This window comes from Solanum stenotomum, chromosome 5, assembly GCF_019186545.1.
Source record: "Solanum stenotomum isolate F172 chromosome 5, ASM1918654v1, whole genome shotgun sequence".
NCBI lineage: Eukaryota > Viridiplantae > Streptophyta > Magnoliopsida > Solanales > Solanaceae > Solanum > Solanum stenotomum.
This window is the reverse complement of record NC_064286.1, coordinates 38,489,771-38,515,193: the sequence shown is the minus strand read 5'-3', so window position 1 is coordinate 38,515,193 and position 25,423 is coordinate 38,489,771. Positions and strand designations below refer to the sequence as shown.

Below are 25,423 nucleotides of genomic sequence, written 5' to 3'. Positions count from 1 at the left end.
TACCCACCCTTGGGTAAGGGGTGTCAAGTGATATACCCCTTCATCGGAAAATTACATTGTATATAGAAGTCAAATTTTGATTTAATAAAGATATATACAAGTATTGACATCTCTTGATACATGTTAAAAGTTTAGTGTAATGGTTAAGTTGTTATAAAAATTCTTTGAGGTCGTGTTTTCTAGCCCTACTAGCCTCATAATTATATCTTTTACATTGACATCCCTTAATGATAATCCTGGATCCGCTACTGCTAGTGGGAGAACCAACTACCAACCCGAACTTAACCCATCAAATTAATTTTAAACCAAGTCATGATATAAAAACACTAGAAAAACAGTTTAAAAACAACTAAAAGGTTGAATTCCCATAAACACTAGAATTTTATCTTGAGATTAATTATGGTTGACACTGACAAGATGAAACAATGTGAAGCTACTTCCCTTTTGCTTTAATTTATAGATACTCTTTCTACATTTATTTGTTCGTTTGTTTTCTTTCTATTTTTTCCCTTGGGAACTTATACAAGTCGTGACTCTTTTTCCCCCCAATAATGCAACTTAGCACAAACAATAACTTTGAACTGGTTTATAATTGGGGAAGATATCTTCCTGGCATAATAAAACAAGTTAATCAAGCCGGTTTAATGTGCCAAAATCTTTCAATGGCAAATTGTCTGCTCTTCTTCACTTTACACCATACAACTATTTCAACACATCTCTGTAGAATTTCTAAAATGAATTCAGAATCTCGTCATTGAGATAACGTTTTATGTCACGAATTCAAAAAAAGGTGACGATTTCACGTTTTCTTAAAAGAATTTATAAAAAAGGATATTGACAAAAGTTTAATATTAAAAAAGAAATTAGTCAAAATATAATTTACATAAAAAAACAAATAGAATTGTTACAAATAGTAAATCACAAAGGATGGTCAATGTGAGATGACGAAACCAAAAGGAAGGTCTATAAAATTATCGTTCTCAAAATCCTATTACTTCATTGTCAAAGCTTTCTTGACTGAGTAAGAAAATGGAGATGAGCCAAATCCATATGACTTCAATTCACTAAAGCAATGCAAATCACTTTTCGAAACACAAACACAACACATCATAGCATAAAAAGCAAGTTGAAACATCCCAATTATTATTAATAATACAACATCGGATAGCTACAAGTTAAAACATAACACGATGCATATTGCATCATATAGAAAAAGGGATCCAAATCTTTGTTACAAACATCTAATTATCTAATTTAGCACTCACATGACTGAATATTAACAAACCTTTTAAGAACAACCCGCTAAATCATATGCAACAAAACCTCTCGAAATAGGAATAGAGGAAGCTGAATACTGTTGTTTTAGAACCCATGCCAGCAAATAATAGACATGCACTTACAACAGGGTACTGAACATGATCCTTATTCTGAGAGATCCTTTTCATTTGAGTCGTTGAATTTCCAATACAAAAAAGTTGTACTTGAAATAAAATTCCACCAGCAAAAGAGAGTTATACTTTAGTTGCACTTGAACAAAAAAACTTTCATGGAAATGAGTGGCAGAATAAGAAAACTCAAGGACAATAGCAGTAATTTGGAACTCAGCAGCTCTAGTCCACAAAGACAGGCCAAGTCTAGAATCGATACTCTAGTTTCATGGCATTTTTAAAGATGTCAGCCAGAAGAACTTGGAGTTCTCATATCTCTAACAATTGGATAGTAATCAAAGGCAGCACATCATAGCATAAAAAGCAAACTGAAATATAGTAGCATGGACAGGTCCATAAAAGTCCAATACTTCACAGGCTTCAGCCTATAATTATTGGAGGCATGGTATATCAAGAACCAAATTCACTTTGCCAAATCAATGCACCTAGATCATAATTCCATCGTTATTCCAACAATACCATTAAGAATGAGTTTAACATTATAAAAGTAACACCCAACCAACAAAACCTTAGGCATTCATCATTGAGTTCCTCTTGCACTCGGACAACATGTCCATGTAGAACTGACACTTGCCAATGTCACTTCCGGAGCTATTAATGCACTGCAAGTTGAACCACAAACAATGGCATCATCAGAATCTTCTTGTGAAGACAAGACAGGTCATACTGACATAAAGACCAAAGAACAACCTCCAATTTGCAAATTATAGTAGTTAAAAGGTGTGAAATTAACACTTACATCATGGAATGCCTTAGTGTGCATACTGCAAGCATCTGAACCAGCACCGCTAGTCATTGGAGCAGCTGTAGCAGGTGCCTGAGAAGCAACAGTTTCATGTTGAATGGTGCGTGGACCCATGACAGCATCTACAGCCCTGTGTGCCACAGCACTTCCGGTACCAAAGGCCATACCTGTAAAACATAAAAATCAGAAACAGACTAGACATCTGTAAGCAACTTCGCGAACAAAATATACTTGAAGAACTGTTATTAAGTTCTCAACATACTGGAGGACAGCTTTGTAAAGAAAATATATTTTATGAAGAAAAGAGAAAGGTCATTAAAAGCTGTTTTGCTCTTGTTGAGAGTCTTGCAAACAAAATATAATTGAAGAACTATGATTTAAGTTCTCTACATACTGCAGGACAGCAGGATATCCTCATACCTTGAGCTATGGTAGAACCAATACCACCAAGCATGGATCCACCACCACTACTTTGCATGGGAGCTGGTGGAGGAGCATGGTTTACTGCAAAAAATAGAAAGAGATAGAGTATGAAAACACACAGGCAAAGGAAGGAAGCTGTACTACAAACCAATGGCATAAATAATTTGCCAGGAGATAAAAGTCTGACTACCAAAAAAACCAACCTGGAGCAGGACGAGGGGCAGCACGGGGGGCAGGACGAGCAGATCTTCCTAGATNCTACTTTGTATGGGAGCTGGTGGAGGAGCATGGTTTACTGCAAAAAAGAGAAAGAGAGATAACATGAAAACGCACAGGCAAAGGAAGGAAGCTGTAGTACAAACCAATGACATAAATAATTTGCCAGGAGATAAAAGTCTGACTACCAAAAAAACCAACCTGGAGCAGGACGAGGGGCAGCACGGGGGGCAGGACGAGCAGATCTTCCTAGATAACAAAACAAGGAAAATAAAAAATCATCAACCAGAACAAAAAGGGGGCAAAAAGTTGCCCTTTCTTTTTCCATTAGCACCTAATGGAACTAATAAATTACAACAGAAGATTCAGTGCAAAACGTAAAGTGACAGATGCAAACATTGATTGAGAATTAAGATGAACTAGGGCAACCAACTGCCCAACCAACACAACAATAACAGTACATAATTGGGTGTCGGCAACCATATTATAAAGACAGCAAGAAAATATATTACTACCTCAATCCTATACAATGATCAGGAAGAATGATGCACTTAGCAAAAATACATAAAATTGAGTTTTTAAGCAATTCTGCATAATCTATCGTAAGAAATTCAGTCTGTATCATGTCCCTTTTGGCAATGGTCAAATCTCATTTCAAATTTTCTAGGCCTCATTTTTTTTTTTGAGGAAGATCTCATGTCAAAAGTTCTAGCCTCGTGCCCAATACAAAAATTGAAAGACACAATTAAAAATAAAACTAATATCTCAGAACCATAAACAAACAGCGGTTCTTCGGTGAATACAGTGCAAAAGAATCAATACAGCAATTTGGTTTCAATGTAACTAAAGCTTGTCTTCTTCTTAACACCCAGGAGCCAGAAATATAATCAACCTGATATCCATCTAACTTGAGCTCAATTGAGATGATTTAACTAACACATGAGATAAATAATTGGGAAACAAGCTCCAACTACGGCACCAACTATTGTATCTACAGTTTCTTCATTACATAAGCATAGTAGCGCAAGTATTAAGAGAATACAGAATTTAATCAATCACAAAAAAGAATATCTAATCTGTTTAATCTAAAAACCAAAGCTACACATTTAGAAAGTAGATAGATTTACATTGAAATGATGAAAAGACAAGTGTAGATGGAATATGCTTATTACCAGAGCTTCGGCGAGCCATGATTTCTTAGTAGAGGCGGCGAAAACCTAGACTAGAGACGGAGAGAATTTGGGATCACAATAAACCCTAGAAATGCACAGATATGTTGCAATATTTTTTCCCTCATATAGATATGTATGTATATGTATGTTTTATTAAGGTCGCTACGTGTCACTATCTGAATGGCTGATGACTTCAATTGAACGAATCAATGCTGAAGCTCAGGTGATTTTCACCCCCAAATTTACTTTAAAAATCAATATTTATTTATTTTCCAATTTTGAACAATTATCAAACTCTTTCATTTATCTTCCATTTTATGCTTGTTATATTACATATATGATATTCAAATGCAACAATTAGTAAGAAAAACGAGCATATATCTTAAAAATATGACAACAAATGAATTAGTATCATCCCTCAAATTTAACATCCTACATAGATCGTCAATTCACAGTAATATAACAAATGAGAACTAATCATGCTTTTAGATTGTAAAGTATTTTCTCAAGGTCAATCTATGTGGTCAATCTATGCTACTTATCCAAGATATAAATTACGTTATTTTTTTTCATTATATTTTATGAGAAGGTATAAAATTTGATGTCACTGATCGGCCACAACTTTTGTCCTCTCAATACAAGAAATCTATGAAATTTGTGAGGACCAACTCGTGTGGTGCAGAAACAATCACGGTTTCTTGAACAACTATGAAGACGCCTAGGAACGACTTAAAAATTCAAATGAAAAAAACTATTTTGGTGAAGTCGAGACACATCAATTGCAAAATTATGAGGAAAAACAAAATGCAACTCGATCAAGCACAACACCAATGATCACTATCGAAGCAACTAAACGCAAAGTCGTCGACATGAGCAACATGCCTTCCGCCCCTAAATTCAAAACAATCATCATGAATTCGTCAAATGCTTCGGAGGAAAATGAAGCCAACTTGGACAACAACAATTATACCTTCATCTTGTATAAATATAATATAAGCTTTTACCAATCGTATTTTTTCAACTTCTCTCCTTCAGGCTTGGTCTTCTTTGACCTTCTCTTCTAAAGGTGAATTTCAAGGATAGTATGTTAGATAGTATGGCTTCTTCCTTTTTTTTGTTATGTATAAATATATTCTCTATTATTTGAGTTGCTTACTGCCACATTACTAAAAATAATCTTCCATTTTTATTCTCACATTTAATTTCCTAGAAACATATGCTGAAAAAATCAGCTTCTGTAAAAATATGTAAATAGCATTACGTAAACAACGTACATAAGTAGAGCAATCACAAATGTAATGTATAAACATGTGTATATATATATTACAGTCCTTTACTAATTGTCGCCCAACCATGTTTCGTTTTGTTAACAAACTTGGGATGAATGCAGTGGCAGAGCTAGAAAATTTTAATAAGGTGGTTCAAAATCTGAGAAGAAAACATACGAACTAGTGGAAAGAGGTTCGACATCTATTATACATATCTAAAAAATAATTTTAACCATGTATAAATAATAATATTTTTCGCCGAGGGAGTTCGGTTGAACCCCCTCATTATATGCTGCCTCCGTCCCTGGCCGAATGTCTAAGAAGTGTAAAACCTCCTAAATTTTACTCTAGGATTCTCATTATCAATGATGCAGACTTAGAGCCGTTAATATCGGCTAGGCCCGTTGGGTCGGCTTAGTCTAACCCGTGATTTAATAGGGCTGAACTACAATTTTTGAAGCCCATTTAAGAAAAAAAAAATTTAGCCCTACCTGAATAAACCTGTCGATTTGTGGGCATGAGAAATATGGATAGGGCCGTCCCGTGGGCCAAATAAAAATTAATTAAAAAATAAAAATAAAATAGAGTATTAAAAATAACAGGAGTCTACACTCAAAATTTGTTTAAAGTTTGAAATATTACAATTAAAATACAAATTATGTTTATAAAATATGCACTACATAAAATAAAAAATTCCTAAAATTTCTAGGAAATCACTTAATAGGCCATAGCCTATGGAATATTATCATAGTTTTTGTGTTTTATTTTGATCATTGGAAAACAATTATGTTAATATTTCTATTTACCTATTTATGTTTTTACTTGAAATCAAACTTAATAAATATTATATAGATAATTTTATTTGTGTATTTGATTAACAAGTAGTAACACTAACCTCATTTAATATTGTCTTGTCGATATTTATAATAATATTTTAAAATTATAATTTAATTTAAAAAATTATAAAAATAATAATTTTAAGACAAGAGAGCTGGCTCGGCAAAGCCCATAGCCCACACACACTTGTGGGCTGAGTCGACCAATTTCTGGCCCACATAAAAAATGAGCTAGCCCGATTTGGCCCATCAAATTGCAAGGGCCTGTATGGGTTAGCCCGGATGGGATGAGCTAACCCATATTGACAGCTCTAGATGCGGTTAACCAACAAAATGTCATCGCCTAGTCACAAGTATATCTTGAAAGATAGGTTTAGCTTTTGGAAATACTTCTCTTGATTATTGAGTTCGTTGCTGAATGGCCATGGATCGTAAAGATAGGCTGACTACTAATTTGGAATTAAAGCCTCAAGGAAAGCGCATAGCTAGTCATAATACTTTGTTAGATGTTAAAAACTAATCCTCAGTTGTACTTTAGCTGCACTGAACAAAAATCTTTCATGGAACAGACCGAGAAAAAGAAAAGGACAATAATAACATGAATGTGGATATTCAACACGTACAGGCAAAGTCAAAATTCAATACTTAACACTTTCGAAGATGTCGGCTTGTTAGTCAATTAAATTATACTCACACGAGACATATTATCTTAAACAATGGGTATAGTAATCAATGAAGCCAAATGTAGCAAATCGTAGCATAAAAGCAAACTGAAATACAGTTATCATGGACAGGTCCATAAAAGTCCAATACTTCAGGCTTCAGCCCAATAATTATTGGAGGCAAGGTATATCAAGAACCAAATTCACTTGCCAAATCAGTCCCAGCTAGTTCTTGATCATAATTCAATCTTTTTTTAACAATCAGATTAAAGAATGAGTTCAAAGTTATTAACTCCCAACCAATAAGCTTAAGCATTCATCATTGAGTTCCTCCTGCACTCAGACAACATGTCCATGTAGAACTGGCACTTGCCAATGTCACTTCCAGAGCTATTAATGCACTGCAAGTTGAACCACAAATAATGGTATCATCAGAATCTTCTTGTGAAAACAAGACAGATCCATACGGACTTGAAGGCTGAAAGAATAACCTCCAATTTGCATATTATAGTAGTTAAAAGGAGTGAAATTAACACTTACATCTTGGAATGCTTTAGTGTGCACACCACAAGCATCCGAACCAGCCGGAGCTGCTGCTGCTGCCTCAGCAACAACAGTTTCATGTTGAATAGTGCGTGGACCCATGACAGCATCTACAGCCCTATGTGCCACAGCACTTCCAGTACCAAAGGCCATACCTGTAAAACATAATAATCACATCTTTAAGCAAATTTGCAACAAAATATAATTGAAGAACTCATTAAAGTTTACACACTGCAGGATATACTCATACCTTGAGCTATGTAAAACATAATAATCACATCTTTAAGCAAATTTGCAACAAAATATAATTGAAGAACTCATTAAAGTTTACACACTGCAGGATATACTCATACCTTGAGCTATGGTAGAACCAATACCACCAAGCATGGATCCCCCACCACTGCTTTGCATGGGAGCTGGTGGAGGAGCATGATGTGCTGCCAAAAATTAAGATAGAATATGAAAATGCACGAGCAAAGGAAGGAAGATCAAATCACATCAACCAAATGACACATAAGTTGCCAAGAGATAAAAGCCTGACTACCAAAAAAAACTAACCTGGGGCTGGAGCAGGACGAGGGGCAGCTCGAGGGGCAGGACGAGGAGCAGATCTTCCTAAACAACAAATCAAGGAAATCAAAAATCATCAACCAGAACAAAGGGGGACAGAAAAATCCCCCTTTGCCTTTTAGCAAAAAAAGAAACTGCTCTAATAAATTACAACAGCAGACTTTAGCACAACGGATAAAGTGTCAAAATAAATGGAGAATCGAAATGAACTAGAGCAACCAACTGACAAAACAATAATATTACAACATTGGATGGAAACCATATTCCAAATACATCTGGAAAAAAATTGCTACCTCAACATAAAGAACATTTAATTAAAACAAATTCAGGTTTTAAGCAATTCTACAGGCATTCTACATTCTCTTCCTTAAGAAATTCACTCTAAATCTCATTCCTTTTAGCAATTGTTCAATCTCACGTCAAAATTTCTGGTCTCGACACACAAATCTAGAAGACACAACTAAAAATAAAAGTTGTCTACATCACCAGAAATAAACACTGGATCTTGGGTGAAAACGCTAATAAGAAGAATCAATGCTGCAATTATCTTCTCAAAGCAACTAAACCTTGTATTCTTCTCAAACTACAAAGCCAGAAATACAATCAACCTAAGCAGAAAAGAATTCCTAGTCCCACCTAAGATGAACTCAATTCAGATTATTTAATTGTCACATGATTAAGCCTATGAAAAATAACTGCAAGTAATAAGCTCTGATTAAGGGACCAAATACCAACCAACAAGGGTTGTGATGGAGTGGTAAGTACTCTTCATGCTTAACCACGAGTTTGAGTTCCCTGGGTACATACCGGACACCGTGTGGGAAACCAAAAAAAAGGCACCAAATACGGTATCAATATTTAAGCCTTGTACAGTTTTCTTCATTACATAAGCATACTTGCAAGTTATAAGAGAAGAAAACATTTATCGAAGGATGAAGGGCTTCAAAGTACCTAATATTCTGAAAGTTAAAAGGTAATTGAAATTTCGCTAAAGCAATTACTTTTAATATGCTCAAGCAAGCTAGATAAGAAGTCAATATGATATGATTAAACTATATTGATATACTAGTCAACTCAAATAGAAAGAAAAACCAAAACTTTACAATGATTCAGATCAGTTGAACCCAATCGAAAGAAGATTAATCGTTCGACATCACAGTAAAGAAAATACATATCCATATCAATCAATTTCCAGAAGTAATCAAAAATCAATGGAAAAAAAAAACCCTAGAAAACAAAATAGATCTAAATAGAAAGATAAATAGTGAATCGAATATGCTTATTACCAGAGCTTCGGCGAGGCATGATTTGCTGATAGAGGAGGCGAAATCGTAGAGAGAGAATTGAGATCACAAAAAACCCTAGATATGCAAAGAGATGCGATGAAGATGATATTTCTTACCAAATATAAGTATATNTAAAAACCTGACTACCAAAAAAAACCAACCTGGGGCTGGAGCAGGACGAGGGGCAGCGCGAGGGGCAGGACGAGGAGCAGATCTTCCTAAACAACAAATCAAGGAAATTAAAAATCATCAACCAGAACAAAAGAGGGACGAAAAATCCCCCCTTTTCCTTTTAGCAAAGAATGAAACTGCTCTAATAAATTACAACAGTGGACCTTAGCACAGCGGCTAAAGTGTCAACATTAATGGAGAATCAAAATGAACTAGAGCAACCAACTAACAAAACAATAATATTACAGAATTGGAAGGAAACCATATTCTAAATACAACTGGAAAAAAAATTACTACCTCAATCCTATACATTGAACATGAAGAACACTGCATTAAAACAAATTCCTATAATTGAGGTTTTAAGCAATTCTGCAGGCGATCTATCTTGCCTTCATTAAGAAATTCACGCTAAATCCCGCTCCTTTTAGGAATTGTTGAATCTCATGTCAAACTTCCTGGTCTAATGCTGGACACACAAATCTAGAGGACACAACTAAAAATAAATATTGTCCACATAACCAGAATTAAACACTGGCTCTTCGGTGAAAATGCTAATGAGAAGAACCAATTCTGCAATTAGCTTCTCAATACAACAAAACCTTATTTTCATCTCAAACTACAAAGCCAGAAATACAATCAACCTAAGCAGAAAGGAATTCCTAGTTCCACCTAACATGAGCTCAATTGAGATTATTTAATTGTCACATAATTAAGCCCATGAAAAATAACTTTTAAGTAATAACCACTGATTGAGGCACCAAATACTGTATCAATATTTAAACCTTGTACAGTTTTCTTCATTACATAAGCATACTTGCAAGCACCCCTGGACCTGGAGGTAAACATGAACCCCTCGGCAAAAGCTTACATTGTATATATAAGGTATTTTAAAGAATTTTTATGTGTATATATATTGATTTTAAACCTCTTGAATAAGGTTGGCTTAGTGGTTGACGGGTTCAAAACTTAACTAGTTCAAATCATAGGCACTAATTTCAAAATAATAGAAAAGTTATAAGAGAAGAAAACATTCATGTTCAAAGGCGAAAAGACAATTGGAATTTGGTTAAAGCAATTACTTTTAATATGGTCAAGCAAGGAAGATAAGAAGTCAGTATGATATGATTAAACTGTGAGTAAACTCAAATAGAAAGCAAAACGATAACTTAATGATGATTCAAATCAGTTGAATCGAATACGAAGTCAACCAAATGAAAAGAAAAACGGAAAGAAGATTAATCGTTCGATTTCATTGTAAAGAAAGATCCATATCCGTATCAATCAATTTCCATAAGTAACCAAAAATCAATGGAAAAAAAACCCTATAAGCAAAATAGATCTAAACAGAAAGATGAATAGTTGATCGAATATGCTTATTACCAGAGCTTCGGCGAGGCATGATTTCTTGCTGAGGCGGCGAAAACGCAGAGAAGAGAATTGAGATCACAAAAAACCCTTGATATGCAAAGAGATGTCGATGAAGATAATATTTCTTACCAAATCTAAAGTATATATTTTGTTTTTAATAAATATGATGATTATAGATGTTCACGTGGCTTTCTTAGTGACCAAGAAAATACATAACTTTGTGCTCAAGAATAAGGGGTTTGTTTGAATTATTATTATATTTTTTTTAATGTAGCATATTAACTAAAAATAAAAATGTTTACTATATTTAATTTTTGGATTTTATAACCTCATATTCCCCCTTCTGTCCTGAACGACTCGAAAATGCGAAAAATCCAAACGCCGGGCACGGGGGTGGGTCATTACAATGTACGTACCTACGTATGTATATATAAATTTAATTCGTCCTAACTTGATCAACTTCTCGATCAAATGCCATAAAAGCAAAAAAATGGTCAAAATCTAAGTACCTTCAAAGTGATATTAAAGTGTATATATATATAATAAATCCTAAATTCAACTCTCTCCCCATCTAATTGCTCCTTCCTTAATTAAAGGTCTCAGGTTGCAATTTTAGATATGAAAAAATTCTTGATAGTTTGCACTACCCCCAAATGAGATCCTACCTGACACGAATCCGAAATAATCATACTAATACAGATACCATACAAAACACCAAGTGGTAAACCCAAAAAAAAACCTCTTTCTAGTGTGCATACTTTGATATTCACTCTTCGGTCTGTAATAATACCCTCAGTTTTTCAACCTCGTTATAGTTCTTTCACATAATGAGTAACTTGTTTATACCATAGTTGGTGCCAACGTACCCACTAATTTAAACTAGAAGTACCTTCATATAATACTAGTGCAAAACGAAGGCTCCACTCCAAGAATATTAGCGTTGAGTTTTTCACTGCATTTATATCATGGATCAAAGAGAGACTACTAAAAATGCTTTAGTGCTTAAATAAGATGTCGGATACTGATTCAAAATTAATTACATTTAAAATAGCAGAATAAACCTATATGATGGAATAACCTAAAATCTCAGCAATGTGTTTGCCTGAGTTACAGTATCATATGTACAAATGTATGCAACTTTGGCAGATATTAGACACATGATATTTTAGTTCAACACCACCAGAGGTGACCACAAATAAGAGAGAGCTCTCTACCATCATTCAGACGGAAGCACCATGTTCTCATCATCTGATGTGATGATACCAGCAGCCGCCATAACATCTGATCCATCAGCTTCACCATTATTCTACCAGTGAAAATATCATACCAAGTTTAGTTTAGGTTTCAGAGATTACATATCAAAGGATATACGTAACCCCACCAAAGAGAGAGAAAGAGAGATGCACCTGTTCGCTAGATTTCACAGAGTGCTCCTGAGCTCCTGTAGTTGAAACTTTAGAAAGATCTCTTAAAATCCCCTGCAAAATTCACAAAGGAAAAGTAACATGACCACTCATACAACCAGATTACTGTTTGGACATGATAGAAATGACTTTTAAGTTCTGATTATAACTTACATCAAAACATAAAAATAGAAGTTGAGAGGAAAAGAGTGTTGAAAGCAAAACAACATAATTTCATGAACTTATTGGATAAGAATACAACATTTCATTTCATAGAAAATACCAAAAAACCCAACATGTGATTGATAGACGAAGGGCTATTTTGAAGAAAGCATCCAAAGGGCTGGCTGATGAGTCTTTTGAATGGAAGACATAAGAGGAGAAGAAGCAAAAAGTGGTGAAAGGAAAATTACGTATTCAAATATACGATTCCAGAATTCAACTTTTGGAAGTAGGAATGAAAAGATAAACCAGCATTGAAGGGAAGTAACTTATGAAACACTTAAAGAGTGAGATCACTCACCACTTGGCACCTAGGAGGTAACCAATTTCTAGAAGAACTTGATTTGTGAAAGCATAACATTACACCTTCAGTGCCGACTGCCGAGAAAAGATCAGACACAGTTTTACTGATGAGCAGGAAGTATATACAACTAATTGCAGTCATTTGAAGAACTAATTTTGGTAGTTTGTATTTTTTACCCTTTTTTTTTTGGGAACAAGGTATGTACCTTGCCTCTATAACCCCCAAAGGTAGGGGTAAGGGTCTGCATACATCCTCCCCTCCCCACAGACTGCAAGGTAATTTTATTATAAAGAGTACCAAGTAGTTTTATTATTTTGTAGGAAAATTCTCTACACATTTATTTTTACGAACACAGAAGATGGTTGATTTCATTGTCAACTTTTGAAGCTGAAAACATTTAGCACTTTGCAAGTATGCATCTTGCGATTACAAAGCTCCTCATAGAAAGCAACTCCCTGAAAAGGGATCTCAGTGACAGAAAGGTAATATGTCTAGTTTTATCATCCCCACTCAACCAAACAGAAGCGCAAATATACTGCCGAAGGAGAAGGATAATTCCTAATTTTGAGTTCAATAGCCTAATATAAAAGAAGAGGCACACTTAACCACAAAATACATTCTCTACAAGGTGAAACTGCAAAATAGGTACTTAAATGTCCTAGCAGTGTTGCAAAGCCAATAGACATGGCGAGTAAGTCATAAGATAATCCATTCAAAGCATAGTATGACACTAGATAAAAATATGAATATAGAAGAGAAACAATAACCAACTAATCAGACTGTCAGGAAGAGTTAACTACATAATAAAAGATACAGTTCAACGAAAAGTGAGCAAAGGAGGGAGGATGTAGAAGAACTGTTAGCGTTGGTTAATAATATAGCCAATATTCTTGCAAAACTAGGAGAAAGTAGAGTTAATTACATGTCCTTCAACTCTTCTCTCATTTTTTTTCTCCTTCTGCTTCTATACTTCACCTTTTCATGTGCCACCTTAAGGATCAATTTAACAAGTATTACAGGACATCTGCAGTTAAAACCTCATAAAGTGGCTAATAAACTTTGGGATGTACTTTGGAGCTATAGGGTCATCATTTTTTTCTCCGTCTGCTTCTACACTTCACCTTTTCATATGCAGCTTAAAGGATCAATTCAACATGTATACTATTACAGGACATCTGAACTTGAAATCTCATAAGATGGCTAATAAACTTTGAGATGTGCTTTGGAGTTATAGGGTCATCTTTGAGATAGCGAATATGAACCTTGGGCACATTTGGCTTTTCGAAACCCAAAAACTAGGTGGTGTTTGGAAGAACAACCTTGGGTTAAAAAGGGCAGCCCAGTGCACAAAGCATCCCGTGTTAGCAGGGATGTGATGTAGACAACCTACACTTGGGTTATAGAAAAAAATAACCAAAAATTTCGAAAACGTAAAAATAATTCAAATTTGTTTTGATTTTCCAAGAGAAAAATCTTACCTTTTGAAGTTCCAGTTTGACCTTTCTTTTCTTTAATATGGTCTTTCTGTAAAAAATTTTATGCACCATTGCTTCTCCCTCGTCTTCTTCTTTTTAATTTTTGCTCGTGATATCCTTTTTTAAAATCTTTTTTTCCTTGTAATCATAAGTCATGTTTTTATGTCATACGGTACAACCTTGTTAATCTAATGCATGTCTTCTTGTTGAATTATTACATATATTTATACTATGATGGTTGAAATAATAATGGGGATTAAAAGTTACCGTTATAGTTTTTAGATAAAGTAATAACTTTTATTAATATTTGAACAGAAAACATACACTAGTAACAAAAAAGTAGAAATACTACAAAAGGAGATGGTTTTCTACTAATGACACCCAATCTTCTATACATAAAGGCACCTTATGGATGCACCAAAAAGATATAAGGGGTGAAATATCATTCCTTAACTACACAAAATTCATCTNNTTCACCGATCCTTTATTTATTGAAAAGTTAAAATTTTATTCTTTCTTCTTCTCATTTCTGATTTTAAACAATTCTTTGTTAATAATGATTCTTTCAACATTTCTCTTTACCTTTTTTCTTTTAATCTTCTTACAAATTCTTCATACATGTATATAATCTTTATTTGCTTAAATTTTCTCTTCCGTATTTATGTTCATATACTAAATCGTTTCTTTTCATTGTTCTTGACTATATTTGCTCTATCATATATATATATATATATATATATATATATATATTTAATCTGTCATTGCCAAAACTATATGAATTTTATATTGTGGAATTGAAGATTTCAATTTAATTGGGCAAAAATTGAGATTATAATGTGTTTATTTTTTATATTTATTTTCATGGGTAAAAGGAATCTCATGAGTCTTTTGAAAAAATAAATCTTAATTTCATTTTTCTTTTTGGGTGGTATAAGTACAAAACAGTGTGTAACTTGAATGTAGAATCTGATTATAGAATTTTATTTACTGCAATTCTATACATTTTTTACAAGAGAAAGTATTTTTTATTAGTAATGCCATTTGGCTTGAATTAGTAATATTTAACACATAATAATTGTATACATGATTGTGTATACATTGGTATAAAGTCATTCAATTTAATGTACACAACTATAATTGAATTAATACACGAATTAATCATATTTAATGTCTACATAAATGTGTATACATTGCAGTAGAAACCATACATTTAATTGTATACATAAACTAATTGAATAAATACACAATATTTTTATGTATACACAATTAACAATGTATACATAAATTTATAATGTATTCATAAATATTCTTTGAGTGAAACATTATGAATTTATACTGAACTGATTGAATACATTAGCCTAATAAACTCGTTACATAAGTATATACATCATTTATTTTAGAGAATGCATAATGTATACATAATTGTTTTTTTAATTGATAATACCTTGACGTATTTAAACTTTTCACCTTAAATTGAAACATCATTCGAATAGCATAATTATTTTTATCATAGATATTAGAGAGAGAAATTTCTTGTAAACTTGACATTCTGTTAGTATAGTTTTAGTAACACAAGCAATAATATTGCATTCATTAAAATTCAGTCTCTCGGACAATCATATGATTGTAACCAATAAAATATAAAGTGTTTGTGTTGTTGAAACCAATAGCAATCAAATTGGTATTGACAATTCCATCTTCAAATTTAGCACTTGAAAGTGTATAATGTATGCCAATAACTTTTCAAGTTATACATGATGGATAGTATTTGAAAGTTTCCTATTCTTTCTTCAATTGTATGTATACTCGAAATTCTATATTGTTTCGTTTCAACATCGATATTGAACGTCGATTTTATAATGAAATTCAAAAGAATTAATAGAAGTATCAACATATAAAGGATTTGAAATCAATATCCGTATTGATAACCACCGCTTCTATGGAACAATCTACAAAATTATTATTACTATCCCATTCTCCATTATAATGAATCAAAACAATCAAAGGTGCCATTTATATCTTGATGCTCTTATTTGCTCTACGTTGTTTTTTTTTATTTTAAAAAAGATATACTAATAATGGAGTTGGGTTTAGAAATTTAAGGAAACTGAAATGCTAACTTCCTTAGTTATAGGAATTAAAATCACAAAACAATCCCACGTCTTCTATTTATTGCCAATTGGTTGTGAGATGGTAAAAAAGTAAATCTATAAAAATACAGTTAATTTACTTTTGGGCTAATATATGCTATTTTTTTTTGGACTATTAATTGCTAAATAAAATTGGGCTATAAATTGCTAATTCTATGTAGCAGTTGTGCCTTTGTGTCAATTCCTCGTGTAAAACCTCCTAAATTTTACTCTAGGATTCTCATTGTCAATGATGCGGACTTAGAGCCATCAATATGGGCTAGGCCCTTTGGACCGGTCTGGTCTAATCCGTGATTTGATAGGGCAGGGCTATGATTTTTGGAGCCCATTTAAGAAAATGACTTTTTAGCTCGGCCTGAATAAGTCTGTCGATTTGTGGGCTTGAGAAATATAGATAGAGTCGGCCCGTGGGCCAAATAAAAATTAATTAAAAAAATAATTAAAATAGAGTATTAAAAATAACAGGAGTCTACACTCAAAATCTGTTTAAAGTTTGAAATATTACAATTTAAATACAAATTATGTTTATAAAATATGTACTACATAAAATAAAAAATTCCTAAAATTTCTAGGGAATAACTTAATAAGCCATAGCTTATGGAATATTATCATAGTTTTTGTGTTTTATTATGATCATTGGAAAACAATTATGTTTATATTTCTATTTACCTATTTATGTTTTTACTTGAATCAAACTTAATAAATATTATATAGATAATTTTATTTGTGTATTTGATTAACAAGTAGTAACACTAATCTCATGTAATATTGTCTTGTCGATATTTATCATAATATTTTTAAATTATAATTTAATTTAAAAAATTATAAAAAATATAATTTTAAGACAAGATGACTGACCCAGCAAAGCCCGTAGCCCACACATTTGTGGGCCGACCATTTTTTGGCCCACATAAAAAATGGGCTAGCCCAACTTGGCACGTCAAATTACGAAGTCTGTACGAGTTAGCCCGGATGGAGTGGGCTAGCTCATATTGACAGCTCTAGATGCGGTTAACCAAAAAAATGTCATCGCCTAGTCACAAGTATATATGGAAAGATAGGTTTAGCTTTTGGAAATATATTGAGTTCGTTGCTGAATGGCCATGGATCGTAAATCAAAGCGGCATAACATCACTATTAGATTTGTTTTCCTGAGTGAGAATTTTCAGATACAAATATAGGCTGACTACTAATTTGGAACTAAAGCCTCAAGGAAAGCGCATAGCTAGTCATGATACTTGGTTAGATGTTAAAAACTAATCCCCCAGCCATAAGGGAGTTATACTTAGCTGCACTAATTAAAAATCTTTCATGGATCAGAGACCCAGAAAAAGAAAAGGACAATAACATGAATGCGGTATATTCCACGGGTACAGGCAAAGTCAAAATTCAATACTTGACACTTTCGAAGATGTTAGCTTGTTAGTCATATAAATTATACTCACAAAAGACCTTGGAGTAATATTATCTTAAACAATGGGTATAGTAATCAATGAAGCCAAATGCAGCAAATCATAGCATAAAAGCAAACTGAAATACAGTTATCATGGACAGGTCCATAAAAGTCCAATACTTTAGGCTTCAGCCAATAATTATTGGAGGCAAGGTATATCAAGAACCAAATTCACTTGCCAAATCAGTGCCAGCTAGTTCTTGATCATAATTCAATCTTTTTTAACAATCAGATTAAAGAATGAGTTCAAAGTTATTAACTCCCAACCAATAAGCTTAAGCATTCATCATTGAGTTCCTCCTGCACTCAGACAACATGTCCATGTACAACTGGCACTTGCCAATGTCACTTCCAGAGCTATTAATGCACTGCAAGTTGAACCACAAATAATGGTATCATCATAATCTTCTTGTGAAAACAATACGGATCATACGGACTTGGAAGGCTGAAAGAATAACCTCCGATTTGCATATTATAGTAGTTAAAAGGAGTGAAATTAACACTTACATCTTGGAATGCTTTAGTGTGCACACCACAAGCATCAGAACCAGCCGGAGCTGCTGCTGCTGCCTCAGCAACAACAGTTTCATGTTGAATAGTGCGTGGACCCATGACAGCATCTACAGCCCTATGTGCCACAGCACTTCCAGTACCAAAGGCCATACCTGTAAAACATAATAATCACATCTTTAAGCAAATTTGCAACAAAATATAATTGAAGAACTCATTAAAGTTTACACACTGCAGGATATACTCATACCTTGAGCTATGGTAGAACCAATACCACCAAGCATGGATCCCCCACCACTGCTTTGCATGGGAGCTGGTGGAGGAGCATGATGTGCTGCCAAAAATTAAGATAGAATATGAAAATGCACGAGCAAAGGAAGGAAGATCAAATCACATCAACCAAATGACACATAAGTTGCCAAGAGATAAAAGCCTGACTACCAAAAAAAACTAACCTGGGGCTGGAGCAGGACGAGGGGCAGCTCGAGGGGCAGGACGAGGAGCAGATCTTCCTAAACAACAAATCAAGGAAATCAAAAATCATCAACCAGAACAAAGGGGGACAGAAAAATCCCCCTTTGCCTTTTAGCAAAAAAAGAAACTGCTCTAATAAATTACAACAGCAGACTTTAGCACAACGGATAAAGTGTCAAAATAAATGGAGAATCGAAATGAACTAGAGCAACCAACTGACAAAACAATAATATTACAACATTGGATGGAAACCATATTCCAAATACATCTGGAAAAAAATTGCTACCTCAACATAAAGAACATTTAATTAAAACAAATTCAGGTTTTAAGCAATTCTACAGGCATTCTACATTCTCTTCCTTAAGAAATTCACTCTAAATCTCATTCCTTTTAGCAATTGTTCAATCTCACGTCAAAATTTCTGGTCTCGACACACAAATCTAGAAGACACAACTAAAAATAAAAGTTGTCTACATCACCAGAAATAAACACTGGATCTTGGGTGAAAACGCTAATAAGAAGAATCAATGCTGCAATTATCTTCTCAAAGCAACTAAACCTTGTATTCTTCTCAAACTACAAAGCCAGAAATACAATCAACCTAAGCAGAAAAGAATTCCTAGTCCCACCTAAGATGAACTCAATTCAGATTATTTAATTGTCACATGATTAAGCCTATGAAAAATAACTGCAAGTAATAAGCTCTGATTAAGGGACCAAATACCAACCAACAAGGGTTGTGATGGAGTGGTAAGTACTCTTCATGCTTAACCACGAGTTTGAGTTCCCTGGGTACATACCGGACACCGTGTGGGAAACCAAAAAAAAGGCACCAAATACGGTATCAATATTTAAGCCTTGTACAGTTTTCTTCATTACATAAGCATACTTGCAAGTTATAAGAGAAGAAAACATTTATCGAAGGATGAAGGGCTTCAAAGTACCTAATATTCTGAAAGTTAAAAGGTAATTGAAATTTCGCTAAAGCAATTACTTTTAATATGCTCAAGCAAGCTAGATAAGAAGTCAATATGATATGATTAAACTATATTGATATACTAGTCAACTCAAATAGAAAGAAAAACCAAAACTTTACAATGATTCAGATCAGTTGAACCCAATCGAAAGAAGATTAATCGTTCGACATCACAGTAAAGAAAATACATATCCATATCAATCAATTTCCAGAAGTAATCAAAAATCAATGGAAAAAAAAAACCCTAGAAAACAAAATAGATCTAAATAGAAAGATAAATAGTGAATCGAATATGCTTATTACCAGAGCTTCGGCGAGGCATGATTTGCTGATAGAGGAGGCGAAATCGTAGAGAGAGAATTGAGATCACAAAAAACCCTAGATATGCAAAGAGATGCGATGAAGATGATATTTCTTACCAAATATAAGTATATATATATAAACCTTAGGCCCGCTTACGTGGCGCCACCACAAATCATAATTCTATTTTAATTTATTTATTTTCAAAACTAGTCTTCCCTTTCATAAAAAATTGTGACTTTTATTAAAAATTGTGACTTTTATTAAAAGCTGTGACTTTAACGAAGAGTTGTGACTTATTTCCAAAACTAACATTCCCCTTTCATGAAAAATTGTGATTTTTATTAAAAGTTGCGATTTTTACGAAAAGTTATGACTTTTTCAAAGGGTTGCAACTTTTTCAAATAATTGTAACATTTTCGATAAGACACAATAAACATTTGTTCACACTACCCTTTGTTGTATATAAATAGAGGAATTTCTTCTAATTTTAAATAACAAAAATTTTAAACCTCCTCTTCTTCTTCTTCACAATAAAATATTTGTGTATTTTGCTCCGATTGAGTGACTCATTGACACCATTGCTAATGTTACAGATCCTGGTATGTATTCTAACAATCATTAATTTATACTTATGTTATTAAGTATAAATGAGAAGATGTAATAATTTTCATTTTCCTCTACATTATTAATGTTTGTTACTACGTAATCTTGTATGTAAAATAATATAATGTTTTAGTTTTAATAACATATAGGTTTTAAGTATTATTTTATAAATTTCGTGATATTAAATTCTCGCGCGAAAGGCGAATAATTTTTCCAGTTGTTAATAATATTATGGATGTCCACGTGGCTTTCTTAGTGACCAAGAAAATACATAACTTTGTGCTCAAGAATAAGGGTTTTTTTTTTCTTTTTTTTTAGTGTAACATATTAACTAAAACCTATTCATAAGTTGATTATATTTAATTTTTGGATTTTACACCTCAAATTCCCCCTTCTGTCCTCAACCACTCGAAAATGAGAAAAATCTAAGCAGGGGGGGGGTGGGGGGGGCGTCATTACAATGTATATACCTACGTGTGTGTACATACATACATATCTAAAATTAATTGGTCCAACTTTATCAACTTCTCGATCAAATGACATAAAAGCAAAAAGCTGGTCAAAATCTAAGTACCTTCAAAGTGATATTAAAGTACACATACATATAAAAATCCTAAATTCAACTTTCTCCCTCCATTAAATTGCTCTTTTCTTAATTAAAGGTCTCGGCTTTCAATTTTAGATATGAAAAAAATCTTGATAGTGAGCACTACCACCAAATGAGATCCTACCTGACACGGTTCCAAAATAATCATCAAATGGGAAACCCAAAAAAAACCTCTTTCTAGCGTGCATACTTTGATGTTCACTCTTCGGTCTGTAATAATACCCTCAGTTTCTCAACCTCGTTATAGTTCTTTCACATAGTGAGTAACTTCTTTATACCACAGTTGGTGCCAACGTACCCACTAATTTAAACTAGAAGTACCTTCATATAATACTAGTGCAAAACGAAGGTTCCACTCCAAGAATATTAGCGTTGAGTTTTTCACTGCATTTATATCATGGATCAAAGAGAGACTATTAAAAATGCTTCAGTGCTTAAATAAGATGTCGGATACTGATTCAAAATTAATTACATTTAAAATAGCCGAATAAACCTATATGATGGAATAACCTAAAATCTCAGTAATGTGTTTGCCTGAGTTACAGTATCATATGTACAAATGTATGCAACTTTGGCAGATATTAGACACAAGATATTTTAGTTCAACACCACCAGAGATGACCACAAATAAGAGAGTTCTCTATCATCATTCAGACGGAAGCACCATGTTCTCATCATCTGATGTGATGATACCAGCAGCCGCCATAACATCTGATCCATCAGCTTCACCATTATTCTACCAGTGAAAATATCATACCAAGTTTAGTTTAGGTTTCAGAGATTACATATCAAAGGATATACGTAACCCCACCAGAGAGAGAGAAAGAGAGATGCACCTGTTCGCTAGATTTCACAGAGTGCTCCTGAGCTCCTGTAGTTGAAACTTTAGAAAGATCTCTTAAAATCCCCTGCAAAATTCACAAAGTAAAAGTAACATGACCACTCATACAACCAGATTACTGTTTGGACATGATAGAAATGACTTTTAAGTTCTGATTATAACTTACATCAAAACATAAAAATAGAAGTTGAGAGGAAAAGAGTGTTGAAAGCAAAACAACATAATTTCATGAACTTATTGGATAAGAATACAACATTTCATTTCATAGAAAATACCAAAAAACCCAAAATGTGATTGATAGATGAAGGGCTATTTTGAAGAAAGCATCCAAATGGCTGGCTGATGAGTCTTTTGAATGGAAGACATAAGAGGAGAAGAAGCAAAAAGTGGTGAAAGGAAAATTACGTATTCAAATATACGATTCCAGAATTCAACTTTTGGAAGTAGGAATGAAAAGATAAACCAGCATTGAAGGGAAGTAACTTATGAAACACTTAAAGAGTGAGATCACTCACCACTTGGCACCTAGGAGGTAACCAATTTCTAGAAGAACTTGATTTGTGAAAGCATAACATTACACATTCAGTACCGACTGCCGAGAAAAGATCAGACACAGTTTTACTGATGAGCAGGAAGTATACACAACTAATTGCAGTCATTTGAAGAACTAATTTTGGTAGTTCCTATTTTTTACCCTTTTTATTTTGGGAACAAGGTATGTACCTCGCCTCTATAACCCCCAAAGGTAGGGGTAAGGGTCTGCATACATCCTCCCGTCCCCACAGACTGCAAGGTAATTTATTATAAAGAGTACCAAGTAGTTTTATTATTTTGTAGGAAAATTCTCTACACATTTATTTTTACGAACTCAGAAGTGGTTGATTTCATTGTCAACTTTTGAAGCTCTTGCGATTACAAAGCTCCTCATAGAAAGCAACTCCCTGAAAAGGGATCTCAGTGACAGAAAGGTAATATGTCTAGTTTTATCATCCCCACTCAACCAAACAGAAGCGCAAATATACTGCCGAAGGAGAAGGATAATTCCTAATTTTGAGTTCAATAGCCTAATGTAAAAAGAAGAGGCACACTTAACCACAGAATACATTCTCTACAAGGTGAAACTGCAAAATAGGTACTTAAATGTCCCAGCAGCGTTGCAAAGCCAATAGACATGGCGAGTAAGTCATAAGATAATCCATTCAAAGCATAGTATGACACTAGATAAAAATATGAATATAGAAGAGAAACAATAACCAACTAATCAGACTGTCAGGAAGAGTTAACTACATAATAAAAGATACAGTTCAACGAAAAGTGAGCAAAGGAGGGAGGATGTAGAAGAACTGTTAGCGTTGGTTAATAATATAGCCAATATTCTTGCAAAACTAGGAGAAAGTAGAGTTAATTACATGTCCTTCAACTCTTCTCTCATTTTTTTTCTCCTTCTGCTTCTATACTTCACCTTTTCATGTGCCACCTTAAGGATCAATTTAACAAGTATTACAGGACATCTGCAGTTAAAACCTCATAAAGTGGCTAATAAACTTTGGGATGTACTTTGGAGCTATAGGGTCATCATTTTTTTCTCCGTCTGCTTCTACACTTCACCTTTTCATATGCAGCTTAAACGATCAATTCAACATGTATACTATTACAGGACATCTGAAGTTGAAATCTCATAAGATGGCTAATAAACTTTGAGATGTGCTTTGGAGTTATAGGGTCATCTTTGAGATAGCGAATATGAACCTTGGGCACATTTGGCTTTTCGAAACCCAAAAACTAGGTGGTGTTTGGAAGAACAACCTTGGGTTAAAAAGGGCAGCCCAGTGCACAAAGCATCCCGTGTTAGCAGGGATGTGATGTAGACAACCTACACTTGGGTTATAGAAAAAAATAACCAAAAATTTCGAAAACGTAAAAATAATTCAAATTTGTTTTGATTTTCCAAGAGAAAAATCTTACCTTTTGAAGTTCCAGTTTGACCTTTCTTTTCTTTAATATGGTCTTTCTGTAAAAAATTTTATGCACCATTGCTTCTCCCTCGTCTTCTTCTTTTTAATTTTTGCTCGTGATATCCTTTTTTAAAATCTTTTTTTCCTTGTAATCATAAGTCATGTTTTTATGTCATACGGTACAACCTTGTTAATCTAATGCATGTCTTCTTGTTGAATTATTACATATATTTATACTATGATGGTTGAAATAATAATGGGGATTAAAAGTTACCGTTATAGTTTTTAGATAAAGTAATAACTTTTATTAATATTTGAACAGAAAACATACACTAGTAACAAAAAAGAAGAAATACTACAAAAGGAGATGGTTTTCTACTAATGACACCCAATCTTCTATACATAAAGGCACCTTATGGATGCACCAAAAAGATACAAGGGGTGAAATATCATTCCTTAACTACACAAAATTCATCTCTACACCCTCAAAAGTTTTCTATTTTGATGCTATAGGACAATGAATAAGAGGTAGTCAGCATCGCCTCAATCATTGCACATAAAGAACTGACATAAGTAACTTTCCTCTTTCTTAGATTCTGAGTCATCAAGAGATCACCACTTAAGCTGCTAACCAAGTGGAAAAACATACCTTTCTTGGTACCTTCCAGATCCAAATCAACCTATACAGGAAGTCCACCTCCTTCCTAATCAAAAACTTCTCATAATAGGCTTTAATAGAGAGCACTCTCTTATTCCCCACCCCACTTCATACATCTGCTCTATCATGTGTTATACATTGCTTGTAGAGTAAATCAATAAGCCTTTGGAATTCTATCACTTCCCAATCCTGAAAATTTCTCTTGAATCTCAAATGCCAAAACAATTTTCCATCTTGTAATCTTGGACTCATTGAACTGTCATCACCTTCTGGCATGAACTTCTATTAGGGGTGGGCGTTGGGTTCTTCGGTTCGATTTTATCAAATTTGGTTCGGTTCTTCAGTTTTAGAAAAGTGTGCACCGTATACCAAACCAAACTAATTCAGTTCGGTTCGATAATTTCTACTTCGGTTCGGTTTGTCGATGTTTTTAAATCGATTTTTCGGTGTGAATGAAAAATAAAATGACAAAATCAAAGTATAAGATACTTAAAAATTTAAAACTATGTTAAGGAATGATGTGTCTCACTGTGGAACACTTATTGTGCTAACTAAAAGACTATATTTGTCTTTATCAAGAACATTGTGCCTCCAACTAGTTTTTGAGAAAAAACAAGTACGAAGACGGGTTCCTTTACATAACGTACATTGATAAAATATGTTTGAGTTCCTCTTGGGATATAGTATTTGAAGTTAACTATTGAATTGTACATTTGTTGCTACTTTGATTTGTTCATGAATGATTTAATTATTAGTTGAATTTTTTTTTAGTTAAGAGAAT

At 33.6% G+C, this 25,423-nt stretch overlaps 2 protein-coding genes across 22 annotated transcripts in view; both read right to left on the bottom strand.

Annotated features, from left to right (window-relative positions):
• Window positions 1-1,836: 1,836 nt before the first annotated feature.
• On the bottom strand, window positions 1,837-20,072 carry LOC125865874 (uncharacterized protein C6C3.02c). Of its 18 annotated transcripts, XM_049546141.1 has the most exons (6): window positions 19,979-20,067; window positions 18,681-18,737; window positions 18,476-18,559; window positions 18,223-18,380; window positions 17,988-18,083; window positions 6,842-7,062 (listed from the first exon to the last, which is right to left on the bottom strand). In XM_049546141.1, exons 1-5 carry the CDS (start codon window positions 19,995-19,997, stop codon window positions 17,991-17,993), a joined length of 411 nt encoding a protein of 136 aa, XP_049402098.1. In that variant the 5' UTR covers window positions 19,998-20,067; the 3' UTR covers window positions 6,842-7,062; window positions 17,988-17,990. The 18 variants fall into 18 exon arrangements, with proteins under 18 accessions (XP_049402088.1, XP_049402090.1, XP_049402085.1 ...); XM_049546131.1 differs by lacking the exons at window positions 6,842-7,062; window positions 17,988-18,083; window positions 18,223-18,380; window positions 18,476-18,559 and adding exons at window positions 1,837-2,050; window positions 2,188-2,360; window positions 2,614-2,697 and having other exon boundaries at window positions 19,979-20,072; XM_049546133.1 differs by lacking the exons at window positions 6,842-7,062; window positions 17,988-18,083; window positions 18,223-18,380; window positions 18,476-18,559; window positions 18,681-18,737 and adding exons at window positions 1,837-2,050; window positions 2,188-2,360; window positions 2,614-2,697; window positions 7,872-7,928 and having other exon boundaries at window positions 19,979-20,072.
• LOC125865870 (GATA transcription factor 24-like) overlaps window positions 11,745-25,423 on the bottom strand; it is a 22,028-nt gene continuing 8,349 nt past the window's right edge. The window contains exons 6-8 of one of the 4 annotated variants that reach the window (XR_007446415.1): window positions 22,025-22,096; window positions 21,699-21,924; window positions 11,745-11,786 (exon numbers count right to left, since the gene is read on the bottom strand). Coding sequence is in view for 3 of the 4 variants with exons in the window: in XM_049546125.1 (XP_049402082.1) it covers window positions 11,925-12,014; window positions 22,025-22,096 (162 nt within the window). In the remaining variant the exon portion in view is untranslated. Of the gene's footprint in view, window positions 12,015-12,114; window positions 12,187-21,656; window positions 21,925-22,024; window positions 22,097-25,423 lie in introns of those variants that run through there. The other 3 variants (XM_049546125.1, XM_049546126.1, XM_049546124.1) reach the window with 3 other exon arrangements.